We start from the raw sequence: 16,738 nt of genomic DNA, 5'->3' as shown, positions 1-16,738 counted from the left end.
ATGGTCTATACCTTGAAAGAAAAAGGCTCTTGGATTGGCTAAGAAAACTTTATTATGCTCCACGTGTTCTGGGAGCTTACACACACACACACACACACACACACACACAAACACACAAACACTGATAATACTGCTCAAGGCACTGGCCACTGGGTACAGAGTGACGTCAGGGTTGAGAAGATGCCCAGAATTCTGCTCTGGCCCCTCCTCACTTTATATAGTCTTTTGCATGCAAACTGTGGCCCAGGTAGGTATCCTGAAGGCAGCGGCTTCACACCTCCAGGCCAGGTCCCTTGCTCAGTCCCAGTGCCTGCACCAGGTCTTCTCCAAGTCCGCTCTTCAATGTCCGTCTCACTGCAGGGACAGAGCAGGGTTGGAGGGGATTGCTGGGGATAAAGTGGGCAGTGGGTATGTGGGCAGTACTCACAAGATTTGCGGTTGCCACGGGAACGCTTGCGTTCCCGAGCAGCTAAGGCACGAGGACTGCTCTTGGTCACTGACTGCACCAGCAGGTCCATGATCTCATCTGAAGTGTCACTGGGTGAACCGGAGCCTGGGGATTCTTCTGGGGGTGCATTGGAGGCCCCCACTGCTGTGGGCACTGGGGAGCTGCTCTGGACCAGGCCTGAGGGAGGCCAGATAGGGAGGTCAGGCCGAGGTGGCCCCAAAGCAAAACCCATTCCTCCTAGCGGCCACAGGTCCCACCTCTGCTGCGGCGGCTGTGTGTTTTATCTTCAGGCTTACTGGTCAGCAGACTCTTCATGCTGGCGTGACTGTCTGCATCACCCTGGCCTGGCCCACTACCCACAGCCACTGGGACAGATAGGTTGCTGGGGGCTTCCCCAGCCACTCCTGAGAACTTCTCTGTCTGGAGAGGGGAGAATGATGAGCTGGGAGGCAGGGAAGGCAGCCATGGGAGTGGCAGTCAAGACCTGGAAGGGGCACGCACCTCAGTGATCATGCGTCCCCGGGTCTTGTTGCGCTCACGGTACGTGGCCCGCTTCTGCTGCTGTTGGAGCACCCGATCTCGGCAGGTCCGGTACTCCAGCGAAAACTCCCGCAACGTGTGGCAGAACTGCATGATGCGTACTTCACGGGCTGCCTGTGCGGTGTACCCCAGGTACAACAGGAAGGCGTGGAACCTAGGCAGGTCAGGATAGGAAGGGATGGTGAGCCCTACTTGGGGGTGAGGGACAGGGTGGCGGGCCTGCCTCAGGCCCACAATCCCACCTGTTGCAGACACGGCGGTGCACTACTCGCAGCATATTAACGCGTCGGGAACAGTGGGCCAGGAACTGGGTGAGGCGGGTACGCAGGGCGGGGGCCAGCTCATGCTTGGCCAAGCTCCGCAGACTCTCCTCGGCTGCATGGCTCCGATGCTCCAGCTGCCCCAGGTTCTCAGCCAGCTGTTCAAAGTCCACCTGGAAAAGCAGGGGGGTACACAGGCTGTCCCCCCACAAGAAGGTACTGCCTGAGGCTGCCTCTGTGCCAGGCTGGTGAGCCAGGCCAGAGGAACACAGATGGGATCCAACCTTTGCCCTCCAAAAGTTCATGGTCTACCACAGGAAACAGACAAGTTCATTTGGTCCAATGGGGAACAGAGAAGGTTTCTTGAGGAAGTGGCAGTGAAACTGAGACCCCAAGATTGAGTAGGTATAGCCAGGCCAATAGAGGGAAGCATTTCTGGCACAAACATCTGTAGCCGAGCCAGCCTTGGCACAGCTGTTGAAATAGGAGGGGAGAAGCCAGCCCCAGGAAGCAGCACTCCCTCAGGCCCTGGCCAGTTTTATTCAAGCCCCTGGCTGGTGCTAACCTTGGCACAGCGGGTCAGGGCGGGGATTTCCGAGTAGAGGTCGGAGGAATCAGGCCGCATCTGGAGCACCAAGGAGCAGAGATGGTGCAGCAGCGACTGCCTACGCACTGTGTCCTTCACTTCTGACACTTTCTCCAGGTAGCTCAGCTCAAAGCCACTGCTCTGAAAGGACCCTGTCTGAGCCTGGGCCTGGCTGGCTCCACAGCCTGGCCCCCAGCCCTCATGTGCTGTCACTCACCTGGGAGCCATTGAGGAAATTGCCCACAGCCAGAAGGGTGGCCAGGATGCAGCGGAAGGTGGCATTATGCACCAGCTGTTCCATGCCCACCTTCAGGTCAAACAGTGGCTCTGCAATTTCCTGGTGTGGGAGACCGGGGACTCAGACTTCGTGGTCATCATACTCATCTGCCCCCACTGCCTGTCCCACCCATGACCCCAGGTACCCGTTCCATGCTGTCATAGTCCAGCTTGAAGGCCCAGAGTTGTAGGCGGGCAGCCAGGCCCCCGATGGAGGCAAGAGTCATCAGGAAAGTCTCAGCTGGGCCCAAAGGTATGTCAGGATTGGCCAGCTGGGCCTCCTCGATCTTCTGCCGCTCTTCGTCCGTGGGCATCATGGTCAGTAGTTTCTGAGGACGCAACCACCACCCCACACAAGCCAGTAAGTGCTGGCTTGAGGCCTCAGGTGTTGGTCTTGACTCTCCCTAGGCAATCTGGGGGAGATCTGGGGGAGCCCCAGGGTCTGGGGACTGCTATGCCAAGCCCATGCCCACTGACCAAAGGAGAGGGCTGGACCTCCCACTCCCTTCCACACCCCCAGCTGGCTATCCCTACCTCAATGCCATCCTTGCTGACAGCAAACTCATCGAAGTTGACCAGGGCAGCCTTAATGACATGCACAGGTGGCAGTGTGGTTAGACCAATGTTGATAGCGTTGCTGCGCTTGGGGTCCAGCACTACGGTCATTGTCCGGCGGCCCTCACCAGCTTTCTTTGAGGTTGAGGGAAGGAGAGTGTAAGTTTGGGAAAGGGACTACCTGGGGCAACAACCTAAGAGGACACTTCAAGGCCCCCCTCCAAATGGTGGGGTCACCCCATAACTGGGGATGGACCTGGGATGTTTAAAGCCTTGGGATGAGCTTAGGTGCCAGTTAGGGCTCTGCTGATTCCTGTTGAGACCTCAGACAAGTCCCCGCTCCTCTCTTTGCCTCACTTTCCCCACGTGGGAAATGAGCCGCAGCCCCAGGAGTTAGAACCCTTGAGCTCTGATTTCCTTCCTTCTCCACTGGGGTTACCTACAGATGAGGGTGCGTTTACCTTGGAAGGTAATACGTCCTTGGCACGGGACTCAAACAGGTGTTCCAGCCGGGCTGTGTCCACAGAGACAGGCTCCAGGGAGGCCCACAGGGTGGAGCAGGGCCCAAAGCGGCCCCCAGAGCTTCCATGGCCCCCAGCCAGCTTTAGCTCCCGCCAGAAGAGTTTGACTGTCTTCCTCTTGGTGGGGAGGGCTAGGCCGTCAGGTGCTGATGGGGGAAGAGGGGCAACTGGCGGTGGAGGTGGTGGGAAGGGGCCTTTGATGGGTGGTGGGGGTGGGGGTGGTGGAGGTGGGGGGCCTTCAGAGAGCAAGGGCAATGGGGGTGGTGGGGGTGGGACCCCTTTCCCAGCCTCCACAGTCTCTATGTTCAGTATGTCCTGGTCTTCGTCCTCCCTCAGATCTGAGAAGTCCAGGTCCCCAATGCAGAGCTTGGGTACATGGATAGGGAACTCCTGGGTGGGCTCAGCCTTGGGGCTTGGTGGGGCCAGTGGCTCCTTGGGCTCTGGCTCAAGGCTCCTCTGAGACCTGAGCAGGACTCGGGGGGCAGGGCTCTGGGGTGTTCTGGGTGCAGAAACCAGGACCGGTTCAGGGGTACTCCACAGTTCCCGGGCATCTAAAAAAAGAGCAGCAGCTGTCAGTGTCATGCCCTCTGTGGAGCAACAAGGAGACAAGGGCAGATTCTGCCCACTCACCCACTCACCTGGGTGTCCATCAGCCTCATCGGGCACTGCCCCAGCCAATGTCTCTGCCCGGCCCTGGGCCAGCGCCACCTGCTTCTCTGTTTCTGCTGCCGCCACATTCTCCAGGAACCGGGCTCTGGGGGGAGGCACTTGTCAGTGCGGGTGTCTGACAACCCCAGCCCAGGGTGGTGCACATGCTGGTCCCCTGGGCACTGCCCCTAATTGCAGGCACACACAGACACACAGGAACAGACCATGCGCCGAGCAGACCCAGGATCCGACCCCCCAAGTCCAGCCCCTGTTCAATCCTCCACATCTGGGGAGGGTCACTTCCAACCCAGCATTCCTAGGTCAACGTACAGAGAGAAGTTCTACTTAATGTCTAACCTGCAACCTTGCTATTCATGTTAATGGTCCTGATTCTAGACAAGGACCCTTAGAGCAGGGGAGGGGGATAGCTGTGCCAATGGGCACATCCCTCCCTTGGCATGTCTGCAGCTTCTGAAAACTATGACCTATGCCTAGAAAGGGGCCTGGTAGAGACAGGCACTCAGTTTATGTTGAAATAATGAGTGATCCAATGTCTCTTTCTGGGCCCCTCTAGCCTCCATTGGCCCTCAGTCCCGGCCCTTCCTTTAGCCCTAGGTTGTTCCTCTACCTCCACACTCACAGCACCCTGATTCCCCTCCCTGCCCTATGCCTGGGAGAATGGGCTCCAGGTTGGGAGTCCATGTCCTCAATCTCTGGTCAAAGCGATCAAGGTATCACTATTGAAGCACAGGGACCACTATGAGCTCAGGGAACCAATCCCAATGCTTAGTCCTTAGGTAACCGAGGAGGCAGAAGTCTGGGAGAGAAGGGGCCCAAGAGTCCCCAAGCTCTGGCTGCATCAGGCAAGTGGGACCCCGCTGGGAGAAGCAATGCTGAAGCCCTGAGCACATGGCAGGCCTGGCAGGCTGGCCTCTGTACTTACTCCAGCCTGGCCTGCCCAGTAGAGGGCTGGGGGACAGGTGGGCTCTCAGGGGCCCTGGGTGAGGGTGGGTGGGGGGAAATGAGAGAAGAAATAGTAATTGTGGTGTCTGCTCCACCAGGAAGCCCAGTTGCTCACACCTACCCAGACCTGGGCAGTGCTATCAGGGATTCCTTCCCAGCCACCGTGGGAAGAGGAGGGGGTTGGGGAAGACATGACAAGGGGAAACTGCAAGTGGAGGGGAGAGACGGACATGAAGCCGAACAAGGTGCAGTAAGAGACAAAGACAGAGCAGAACAAGAGTCAGAGACAGTGCCGGAGAAACAAGGACAATAGGGGGTAGGGAGACAGGTAACACTGGCCGAGACCAGACATAATGCCAGAAGGAGATGAAGAGAAGCCCCAGGGGGAGGAGGTCGGTCAGAGCCGAACTCCACCCCCCAGCAGTCACTTACCAAATAGGAGCAGTTTGGTGAAGTCTGGAAAGAAAGAGAGAGAAAGCACGCGTTTGGGCAGAGGAGGCTGAGGGTCCATGGAGGGGAGCAGAGCAGAGGGACAGGTGGGGAGAGGATTCTGGGAGCGCGGGGATGGGGAGTAGCCTCTGTCTCCCTACTTACTTGTAGATGCTCCTCTCACAGGAGCTGTCGGCTGAGGATGCCACGGAGAGGGCAGGAAAGAGGTTCACAGAGGTACAGAGGCCAGAGGCAGGGCCCGTGGGGCTGGGCACTGGGCTTGTGAGTGGGTCGGGGCCGGAGGAGGAGGAGGAAGAAAAGGAGGAGGCGGGGCCTGTGGGGCTGGAGGCAAGGTCTGTCAGGAGACAGGTTACTCCTGGTGCATCCATTCCTCCTCCCCAAGTGCTGAGGCACTGTTCTTACCCAGGCTCCGGGGTGCGCACATGGCAGCCCCCGCCTTCCAGAGATCGGCGGCTCCTCTTGCCTTCCTCTGAAGAGGGCTTTCTACGCTCCCGCCGCCCACCTGCGGCAGCTTCCTCGATGTCTCCATCCTCCATCCGCAGGGCACTCTAGCAGACATGGGTCCAGATGTGAGCAACTGAGGTAGGGTGGGCGCTGGGAACTGTGCCCCTCCCCTCCCCTCTTCTCTAGGGCCCTGGCAGCCCAGCCCAGAGCCCACCTCATAGAGCACAAGCTGTGCACGTAAGTCGATGTCAGTGCCCGCAGCGCCCAAGTGCCGCTGGACCAGCGCCTCCATGCCCTGCTGCTCCAGTGCATCCGTCACGTCGTAGAAGGAGTCCTGATCTGGGAGCGCTGCCAGCGTCTGGAGGGTGGGGATAGGAGGGCGAGGCTAAGGCTCATGGGGGCCTGAAGCAGGAGCCTGAGGGGCTCACACCTGGCGTTTGGTTCCCCCTCCACACACACCTTGTTGATGAGGGTGACTGTGTACACCAACAGCTCAGGGTCTGCACCATTCTTCTCCTCTAGGATGGACACCAGGTTGGCCCATGGCAGAGCACCTGCCACACAGAATGGGGAGCAGTCATGGGGAGAAAGGTAGGAGAAGGCTCTGAGTGGTGGGGGAGGGAGGGACAGTCTCTGACCGGTGGTGCTGGCCACAGAGTTGACTGCGAAGATGAACAGCGGTGCATTGCTCTCAGAGTATTCCACAAACACCAGCAGCAGCTTCAGAGCTGTCTTCACCACCAGGCGGGACTAGGGGAGGGATCACCACATATGAGTGGGGCTTGGGCCAGAGCTGGGCCAGCTCCTGGCGCAGTGGGGGAAGGACTCCTGGGGCTGGACCCAGACAGGAGAGTCTCAACAAAAAGACCCTGGCTGTAGGCCCAGGCATTGAAGTGCTTTTAGGTTTAGAGGGGTCACAGACTCACTCCATTCTAGCCCATCTTACAGGAGAAGAAACTGAGGCCCAGAGAGAGGCAGTGGGAAAAGGGTGCATGGCTGGGGGGAGGGCCATTTACCAGGCTGGCACACAACATGTACAGCCACTGCACGGTCTCAGTGTGGGCCACCACTCCCAGCATCCCATCCACAAAAAGCATCACCTGGCCCAGGGCTGAGGACACAGAAACAAGAAGAGGTCAGTAAGGGGTCGTTGAAGGCAAGGGTCCTGGGGGAGGAGTGGGGCTGACCTCGGAGGATGTAGCTCTGGTAGTTGTGGTCAGCAGCAGCACCCACACGGATCAGGCAACTCAGCCCCTCTGAGTGCACAAATTCAGGCACCAGGTCCTTGTCCTCCTGGGGGCACCATGGGAGAGTTTAGGGGGGCTGAGGCTGGGATGCCCACCCCCAGCCCACCTCTGGGTCTCACCTGGAAGATCTGCTTTAGTGAGAAGAGAGAGCGGCGGAGCTCAGGGCCACTGGAGCCATACAATTTTTCTGCAAGGGGTGGATGGACATAGTAACCTCAAGGGGACATAGGCAACCTCAAAGAATATTCTAGTATTCTTTTTTTTTTTAAATATATTTTATTGATTTTTCACAGAGAGGAAGGGAGAGGGATAGAGAGCTAGAAACATCGATGAGAGAGAAAAATCGACCAGCTGCCTCCTGCACACCCCCTACCGGGGATGTGCCCGCAACCAATGTACATGCCCTTGACCGGAATCGAACCTGGGACCTTCCAGTCCGCAGACCGACGCTCTATCCACTGAGCCAAACCGGTTTCGGCTAGTATTCTTTTTTTAAAAAAGGTTTTACTTTCATTTAACAAAATATATTTCTTCATTGATTTCAGAGAGAAAGGGAGAGGGAGAGAGAGATAGAAACATCAATGATGAGAGAGAATCATTGATCGGCTGCCTCCTGAACGTCCCCCCACTGGGGATTGAGCCCACAACCTAGGCATGTGCCCTTGGCCGGAATTGAACCTGGGGCCCTTCAGTTTGCAAGCCGATGCTCTATCCACTGAGCCAAACCAGCTGGAGCTATTCTAGTATTCTTGACCCCCCACCTCCTCCTCTACTTACTCCCTGGCTCTGGGCAGCCCCCACTACAGTCTAGCTGCAGCATTAGCCTTGGCCCTAGAAGGAAAGGTCAGAATAGGAATGGGGAGGGGCCACATATTCTATCTCTGATCTGTCCTGTCCACTGTCCAGCACATGCCTGAAAGAAACTGAGCCAGCTGGGCTGGACATTGATGCCCTCACACACTCACCTAAGATGGCATTGACCCTCACGGAGAGCTGGGTCCGCAGGATCAATGTAGGCTTCCGCCCTTTGCTGGAATCAAGCAGCTTAGTCAGCACCTCCCAGCTCATTCTGCGGGGTCCCTTCCCCCACACCAAGGCAGCCAAAGACCTCCCCACATGCCAACTCAGGCCCAGCTCCTTCCTCCCCAACTGCTCCTCCAAGCCCAAGGGTTGGCCAGACAGAAGGATTTATGCAAATACAGGTATCTCAGATATGTGGGAGAGCCCCCACTCCATCTTGGGTAGCAGGTAACACTGGCCAGGCCTTGGGATTCCCCTGGCACAGTTCCCTGGGGCAGCAGGAGGTGACCTACATGTGTCCTTGGCTAGAGAGCAGGTGTCTTGGCTGCTGACACCTGAGCCAGCCTCATGGGGGCAAGGTTGTGGCAAGCCTTATCTTCCTGGTCTCACCAGCTCTGACCTGATCTCTTCATAGAAGCCCTCCAGCATTTCCCGCTGCTCTTCCAGGCACAGCTCAGGGTCCAGGTAGTATCCAGAGGGAGACACTTGCAGGGCACAGTCCTCTAGCTGGGGGCAAAGAGAACAGCTGTCAGGGATGGGGAAGGGGTGGCAGGGGTAGGTACGGAGACCTCATGACCTCCTACCTCCTACTCAGGGTGCTGGCAGAGAGGCACACCACAAGGTCTGCACCGTAGCCAAGCATTCCTTTAGCAATCCTTCATGTGCCTACTATGTGCAAAGCCTTTGTATGTACTATGTCTTCTCCTGGCTAACACTTACCCATTCTTTTTTTTTTTTTTAAATATATTTTATTGATTTTTTACAGAGAGGAAGAGAGAGGGATAGAGAGTCAGAAACATCGATGAGAGAGAAACATTGACCAGCTGCCTCCCGCACACCCCCTACTGGGGATGTGCCCGCAACCAAAGTACATGCCCTTGACCGGAATCGAACCTGGGACCCTCCAGTCCGCAGGCTGATGCTCTATCCATTGAGCCAAACCGGTTTCGGCAACACTTACCCATTCTTTAGGTTTCAGATTACATAAGGCTTTTTTGAAAAGACTTCCTGGACTCTTTTGCTATGCAACCCACTCCATGCCAGTGTGTACCCTACTCTGAGGCCTTCCCCAGGGCAGTATAATATCCTAGACACTAGTCTTCTTCCCCTTTAACCGTGTGTTCTCTGGGTTTGGGCACCATGTCAGTCCTGCTGCATGCTATATCTGCAGAGCCTAGCATAGCATTTGGCACATTGTAAGTTCTCTCTAAACATGTATTGAGTTAATGAACATAAATGAGGAAGGAGAATGGAGAGAAGGTGGAAGGAAGTTCCTGCCTTCGAGGAAGTTCACAGCCCTGTGGGGTGATAAGCTGTAGCCACAAGCATTCAAGCCCTGGGAGAAAGTGTTAAGGAGAAAAAAAAAAAAAAAAGAATGCTGGTGTTATTGGTGGAAGTGGGGTATCCACTGGTGAAAGTGGGGGATCCCTTTACCCACTGGGTGTTGGGGGTTGGGTTCTTACGATATTTTGAGAAAAAGGATTTTCTAAGATTTGCATGGGAGAATGAGTGATTTTTATTTGCGTGGAGTATATCCCTGGGTTTCAAAAGTCCCATTTCCCTTAAACCAGCCCAGGAAAAGGTGCAGCTGGGGATTCAGCAGAGCCAAAAGCAAAGCCAGCGTCCACAGTTTCTGTCCCATGGTGGGTTAAGTCCGGCATAGCATCAGGCTAGTCACCGTCCATTAGTCCACTGTGTGGGGGCCATGTGGATGAATATAGGGGAGTGTGCCCCTGCAACAAGTGGACCAGGAGCCCAGCACGCAAGAGAGGGAACCTGTTTGTTTAGGAGCTTATGTATCTCAGATTTTGCGCCCTCGCAGTGGCCACGCCTCTTCCGGCCAATGACCTGGCTCCTGGGTGTGACGGACAGATAATCACCTTTCCTATGTCACCCAGACCTCACTGGGCATGCCTAAATATTCCGCCTTCCCTTTGTTCTTTTCCAGTTAATTAATAATTGGGTTAAATACAACGATATCACTGGGAGGTGCAAACCCAGCTGGGAGGTGTATGTGTGTCCCTGAATCAAGACAATGAGTAGCAGGGGCTAATCCACAGGCTCCCAGTCCCTCCAGGCCTGAGGGTCTTTGCCATGTCAAGTGGGCTATAGTGACCATGGTCCTACCTGGACCTCAGAGGCCTCCAAGGGGCCTATTGAAAACCAGATTTTAGGGTCTGACTCAGTCTATAGTGGGTCCCTGAAACCTGCATCATAACAAGAAGGCACATGCTTCCCGTGCCTCTCTCCCCACTGAGCCTGGCTCCCCTCCACTACTGGGCAGGACACTTGGCTCCTTGAGAAGTACTTGTAGAAGGGCCTAGTAAGGTGACTGGGGAGAGGCTGATGGCAGCACTGTGCCTCTCCTGGACACCTTCCCCACAGCAAGGGCCCCTTGACTTGAGTGGCTCTCCTCTTTGAGGTGCTATGACCCAGAGAGAGCCCCCTCTGCAGAGTCAGGGTGCCTATGGTCTCCATCTTACTGGGACTAAAAGTCCTGTTGTTCTGCCAGTCCTGCCTTGCTCTGGACCTAGCCCAAGGCCTTCCAGCTGCCCTTGATCCCTTGAGGGGAAAGGGAGCCCAGCTCCTGCCCCCACCTCTGCCTCTGCGTAGCATCCCTGCTGCGCCTGAGAGCCTGACCCAGCTCCTTCCTGGCAGTTCAGGCCCTTCCTGTGAGGCCCTTGGGTGACCACCTCCCCCCACTGACTGGGACATGGGACATAGAACAAATACTCCAGCCTGTTCTGTCCCACTTCCTGCCTGGCTGCCTGCCCTTCCCTGGGCGCCTTGGGCGGGTTTGGCCTCTCTCCCCTCCGTAGGAGCAGAGTCATCTTCTCCATGGCCTACTGGGAATAGGCCTGAGATGGGAGAGGGTAAGGCCCCTGGGCCGGGGTACATTGTCCAGGGCCAGCTCAGCTGAGGGCAGCCCCACATTCCTCCTGATCCCTCTTCCCACAGATGACTCAGCAGCCTACCCTCCCTACCCCCATCCAGGCACAGCTGCATCTCCTTCTGGGACCCTAGAGAAACATATCTCCCCCAGAGCTGCAACCCCTCTCAGGGATCCCCCAAATCACACATATATAGAACAGCTCATCCAAACATTCATGAACTGGGCTGGTTTTAGGTTCTGAGGACCGAACAGAGAACAAGACACTGCCTCTGCCTTCCCTGCTTTCCAGCTAGTCCTGGAGGCAGGCAGGCCTGACTCAGAGAAAGGCCACAAATAAAGGTAGAGGCACAATGGCCAAGGGTGCCAAGCAAGGGGAGAGGTGGAGTTATATAAACACAAACACTGGAGGGGTGATTGAGTATATGCAGTAACTGCTTACAAACCCAGGCATATATGGTCAGGTATATACAAGGTGTCCCCAAAAAATGTATACACACTTGGTATAATTATAAAGGCAGTGTTTATTAAAATACATTTCATTTTCAAAATATAATAGAAATTAGCTGTTAAAGTGTGTGGTTTGGCTCGGTGGATAGAGTGTCGGCCTGCAGACTCAAGGGTCCCAGGTTTGATTCCAGTCAAGGGCATGTACCTTGGTTGTGGGCACATCTCCAGTAGGGGGTGTGCAGGAAGCAGCTGATTGATGTTTCTCTCTCATCGATGTCTCTAACTCTCTCTCCCTCTCCCTTCTTCTCTGTAAAAAAAATAAATTTAAAAAATTGTGTATACATTTTTTGGGGACACCTGTATGTATATCCTCACTGGCCAGGCACAGGCCCAAGAAGCACACCCATGGAAAGCTGGGGCCCAGCACGCTTTCTTCCTCTCCTGCACGCATACTTGCACGCTCTAGTCTCAAGTGTGCAGGGTACCTGGGATGCCTGTATCCCTGTGGGGCAGGGGGTCCTCAAGACTAAGTGCTTACCACCCCAGCCTCCTCAGATGAGCAGGTTTAAACCCTGGTGGTTAGTGGCTTCCCTAACAATGTCACCTGTCTAATCCTGCCAGTGCTCCATTTATGGAGAGGAGGCTCATGGGTAATTGGCAACCTAAAGCCTATAGGACAGTGCCCCCCTCCTCCAGCTGTTTGTCTTGGATGGAGATGGGGGAGGGGGTTAGGGTTAGGCAAGCAGCAAAGAACAGAGACTTCCTGCCAGCTGAGTGGTGCTTGTCCTTCACACCCCTGGCCCCTTCCTGGGGTCACCCTTCTGAGAGCCAAACCTCTGGGCCTTGTTTCTCACACCCTGGGGCTGGGCCAGGCCTGAGTAAGCCCAAACCCTGGTCCCTGCTGACAGTGCTTAGGGTCAGCACATGGTCAGTGTAGGTCTACATTCGTGACTCCCTCCTGGCTCTTGTCTTCCACACTTCTCTGCTGTCTATCTTGGGGTGGTGTCCCTCCCCCATTCTTCCCAGGCTCAGCCCCTCATTTCAACCTCCAGACTATGTTTCTTTGGATTCTCTGGGCTCAGGTTTTTCTGGCAGCCCTAACTAACTTGTTACATATGATTTTATATGCAGGCCAAGCTTAGGGGACCCTGGTGTCTACTCCCCAGTATTTTTCATAGCAGTGTAATCAGGTGAGAATGAACATGCCAGGGGCAGGGTACAAAGAAGATGGAGAAGAGGACAGAATTATATGCTGGAGGATTCTTGTTTTAGGAAATAATTTAACTGCCTTTTTCTTTCCTTTTCCTATAAACACAAGACCCTGTGCTCTATGAGCCTCTTTTCCTGTTATCTCAGATCTCCAAGGAGACCATGACTTCCTGGTTGAGATAACATGGATGGGCTTTGAGGAGGGAAACCCACTTGTTTTGCCTCCTCTGTATAATACACTGGGCTGCCTAGTTTGATTCTGATAATCCTTTGACAGGTAAGGAGACCAAGAAATTCAGTGAATTTGCACCTGCTGCACAACCAGGAATGGGCCTAACTGGCCTAGATCTTAATTACGCAGAAGTTCATTGGAAGTGCTCCAGGGAACCCTGAGGGTAGGTGGAATGAGGGTTGGGGCCTGTAGGGTTGCCAAGTGCTGAAGACAGCCTCTCAGCTGTCTGGACTCTACAAATACCCCAAACTGGTCCTCCCAGTTCCAGCAAGGGAATGCTATTGAACACACACACACACCATACATGTTGGGGTAATAGTGCCTACTTTTGCCAGGATCTAAGTCTGAGTGCTTCACCAGGTTACTTAGCGCAGAATGAGCAGTTAATTGGACATGCCAGCCATAGGGAGAGTAGGGAGGCCATGACTCATGCCCACATCCCAATCTTCTACAATCTCCCAAAGAAACTTCTATATTAGGGGGCTAAAGGTCTCAGTTCATCATCAGAGCACCCCTCCTTACCCTTAAGAATCCTCTGGGACCCCTCCAATCGGTCCCTGTCCCAGTATGTCAGTTTAACACTTAGCCTCTTTGCCACAACTGCTTCTGAAGGGTAGATTGAGGATGGAGCAAGGAGGGGGCAAGGTCAGGACACATTCTAGGATAGTGCCATCCTATCCTACTCTAATCTTTAGCCACACCTGGGGAAACAAAGTTGCTGGTAATGGACAGATTTCTAGGGCTATCTCTGCTGCTAGGAATAGGGGGTCCCTCTAGCCTTTGCATCAGGGTCAGAGCAACACCAGGGCCCTCTGCTCAGAGCCCAGGGAGAAGTCAGTGCTATCCCAGATGTGGTAGGGCCTTTGGGTTTAAGGGAGTGGCTCCTGAAGCACCACCCCAAGAGCAAAGGTAGTAGAGGGAGGGTAAGGAGGTGAGTGGCAGGGCCAGAGGGCCAGGTTGCCCCTGGGGCAGGAGCAGGTTCCTGGAATGGGAGAGGTTCTGGCCCTAGAAGGAAGATAGATATTCCTGAGTTTCCCTGGAGACATCAGGCATGGCCCAAGGCACTGCCAGGACCCTGCCTCACCCCCCCCTTAGGGCCAGGAGATGAGTCAGAGGCTGTGGCCAGGAGCTTCCTCCTAGACTGAAAGGAAATGAGCAAGGCCCTCTGTGGTGTGAAAGCTCCAAGTCTTTTAAAAAGGAAGAAGCCCTAGGGGAACTCAAAGAAGCTAGGCCTCGCCCAATGGGGTGTGTGGTGTGGCGCCCCAGAGAGAAAGTGGGCTGGGTCTCTGTACATCCCCAGAAAAGGGGGCAGGGTCTGCAGGGATGATGGGGGTCAGTGCCCAGACTGGGAGGGCAGACTTGGCTATGTCCTGTTCCTTTGCTGGACAACTGTACAGAGGATGAAGCAGGGAGTACAAAACCCCTCCCTCGTTTCTGCTGTACAGCTCTGCACAGAGATGCCTGCATTTCTGGGTCACCTCTCCCCTCTAGAGACTATCAAGGCCTGAGTCATGTCTGTGCCCCTGGGGCACCCACTTATAGGACTAGGGGAGGAACCAGTTGTTGACATTTCTTGCAAAAAAGGGCCCTGCTCCCCCTCTCGCAGATCTCTGATGTCCCTGACCCTACCCTATTCTGAGCCCTTCTTCCTCCAGCCTTCTATTCTGGGGCTGTGGTCACAGTTTATATTTGGGATGAGCACATCACAGTGCATCTGACCATTGCTGGCAGAGCTGGCAGCCCCAGGGAGTCCTGCTCTAGGCACTGTGGTAACCCAATGTGTCCACCCCCATATCCTGCCTGTGAGGGATATGGCAGTCCCTCAAGTACACCAGGTGGGAGGTCCTGAAAGTGGGGAAACTAGGAAGGACTGAGTTGGCAGAGATGACACATTCTGAGTTCAGTAGTGTCCTCAGCTAGGGAGCAGCGAACAGAGGGCAGAGCCTCTTTCCTGTAGCTGTCCTCCCAAATCTGCCCCTAGTTGGAAAGTCCTGTCCTAGAGTAGGGGTGGTGGTGGTGGGTGGAATACTGTGTTCTCTGTGGACTCCAGGCTTATTTCGGCACCAGGAGCTTCAGGAACCTGGACTCAGTTCAGCACCCCTCTCTCCCTAGCGCCCAAGCTGAATAGGAGGTGGCCTCCAGCTGGTGGACGCGCTTCTTCCAGGCCCACCTGTTTGCCCCTTTCAGCAGAGCAGGACGAGGGTGGACAGGGGGGGTAGATGTTGCATCAAAACTCTGGAATGGGCAGCGTGCTGACACTTACAAGTCATGGCCTTGAATACCGGGCTTTGCAGGGACACGTGCCATTCCTCAGGCCAATAGTCCCACCAACCTCTCCCGCCCATTCTCGGAGGCGGGGCTGGCCCGCAGCGCCAGGAATGCAGGCCGGGGGCCTGGAGCCCGGGGCACATTCCAAGGGAGACCCCGAGCCCGGGGGGCAAGTTTGCGCAACTCGGCGACCCAGCTAAGGCTGGGAGCAGGGGATTGCACCACCACCCACTCTCTCTCCTTTTCCGCACCACTCGGTGTGGACTGGCTGGCGGGGTAGTAGTGGCCTCCCAAAGTCCTGGCCCGGAAACCCAGCGCGCCGGAAAGGGCTGCCTGCGGGGGGCTGAGCGCGGCCAGCCGGAGAAGAGGTAGGGCCCGCCATCTGGAAAAGGGCCTCCCCCGGTATTGTGCGCGAGTCGGTTCCGGGGCGCAAGCAAACTAGGGTAGGCCGGCGGTTTAAAATTAGCCCGGCCCGCCCCCTCCCTTCCAGCTGCTGGCCCGCGGCGGCGCGAGTACGGGGTGGTGGGGGCGGTGACTCAAAGGGCTTTTCCACCAGTGGAGCCTCCCGCGCTGGGCTAGTCCTGGGCTGGGCTGCTTCTGCAGGACTCCCCTCACCCCGTTAAGTCTCTTCTTCTCCCAAGCCGTCTCCCCACCCCCACCTGCAGGGGCAACACTCGACACAGCAGGATCCAATCCAACCTCCAGGAACCGCTCGAAGCCTTTGCCACCTACAGCGGCCCGCCCCTCCTCGTAGTCCCGCCCCCGCTTCAGGTGAGGTGAAGGCTGGTCCACACATCCCCAGCTCCGCCTCCTGGGTCCGCTACCACTCAAATATCTGCCGTCACCCAATCCAGAGCAGTTACCCAGGCAGACAGGCAGCTAGTGATACCCCCTCCCCTCGACCACCTCCCCAGGGGGGCCTCACTTTTAGGGGCAGCCAGGGTGGAGCAAACCACAAGCTCCCATCTCCCTTCTTCAGTTTTCCCCTCAGTTTCAGAGACGTTCCCGCGAGCAGGGCTGTGCGGACCTTGGGTCCTCAGCCCAAAAGTATCCCAGAGGAACGTACCCACTCCAGCCTCTCCCCGAGGGGCACCTCCCAAAGACTTTCATGGCACCAACCCTGAACCCTCGATCGCCCCCATACTTTCTCCGGCGCCCCTCACCTTGAGCGGCGCCCCCAGCAAGCGGTGCAGCGCGGGTATCTGTGCGCCCAGGGGCAGCGCCCCGTCCAGGCTGCAGGTGGGGGCCCGGCGCGGCTCCGGGAAGTTGGCACATGCAAAGGGATCGGTGTCCTCCAGGTACTGCACCCGCACGGTCACCACTGATACCGGCTCCCCGTCCCCGCGGTCTTCCCCGCCAGCCATGGCTCTGCCACTGGCTCGCACCGCGCGTCTCGGACCAGGTCCTGGTCCCGCCGCGACAACTAAACTAGATTTGGGAGGGGCCGGACCGGACGAGGCTGAAGAGGGGCGGAGCCACCAGGAGGCGGGGCCGAGGAAGGAGGTGGAGCCAAGATTCGTCCCGGAAAGCGCGGGGGCGGGCACAACCACTGCCGGAGGCGGGGCTTGCGGCGAGCCACTCAGAGGACGCGATCTTAATCCCGTTAGTTCTCTGGCGCGGCGGGCGGGAAAGCCCGAGCTCGCGCCCGGCCTCGGAGAGCGCGCTGGGGGCCGGAAGGCTTTCTTTGGGCGTGGAGCCGTGAGGCTGCGCTCCTTGGAGGGGTGGATAGGG

General features: G+C 56.4%; 1 protein-coding gene across 2 annotated transcripts; it reads right to left on the bottom strand.

The window, feature by feature from the left end:
* Nucleotides 1–40: 40 nt before the first annotated feature.
* Nucleotides 41–16,440, bottom strand: FHOD1 (formin homology 2 domain containing 1). 2 transcript variants are annotated; one of them, XM_028143105.2, is made up of 24 exons: nucleotides 16,171–16,440; nucleotides 8,359–8,465; nucleotides 7,904–7,968; nucleotides 7,058–7,125; nucleotides 6,879–6,984; nucleotides 6,708–6,802; nucleotides 6,330–6,441; nucleotides 6,151–6,245; nucleotides 5,906–6,049; nucleotides 5,650–5,795; nucleotides 5,392–5,568; nucleotides 5,230–5,253; nucleotides 4,778–4,831; nucleotides 3,825–3,940; nucleotides 3,127–3,737; nucleotides 2,645–2,800; nucleotides 2,257–2,439; nucleotides 2,052–2,171; nucleotides 1,814–1,975; nucleotides 1,231–1,421; nucleotides 950–1,142; nucleotides 706–868; nucleotides 428–625; nucleotides 41–354 (listed from the first exon to the last, which is right to left on the bottom strand). In XM_028143105.2, exons 1-24 carry the CDS (start codon nucleotides 16,369–16,371, stop codon nucleotides 272–274), a joined length of 3,570 nt encoding a protein of 1,189 aa, XP_027998906.1. In that variant the 5' UTR covers nucleotides 16,372–16,440; the 3' UTR covers nucleotides 41–271. The 2 variants fall into 2 exon arrangements, with proteins under 2 accessions (XP_027998906.1, XP_008138121.1); XM_008139899.3 differs by lacking the exons at nucleotides 4,778–4,831; nucleotides 5,230–5,253.
* Nucleotides 16,441–16,738: the final 298 nt, after the last annotated feature.

Source organism: Eptesicus fuscus, chromosome 21 (assembly GCF_027574615.1).
Source record: "Eptesicus fuscus isolate TK198812 chromosome 21, DD_ASM_mEF_20220401, whole genome shotgun sequence".
Lineage (NCBI taxonomy): Eukaryota > Metazoa > Chordata > Mammalia > Chiroptera > Vespertilionidae > Eptesicus > Eptesicus fuscus.
Note: the sequence above shows the minus strand (reverse complement) of the source record. Positions and strands in the feature narration are given on the sequence as shown.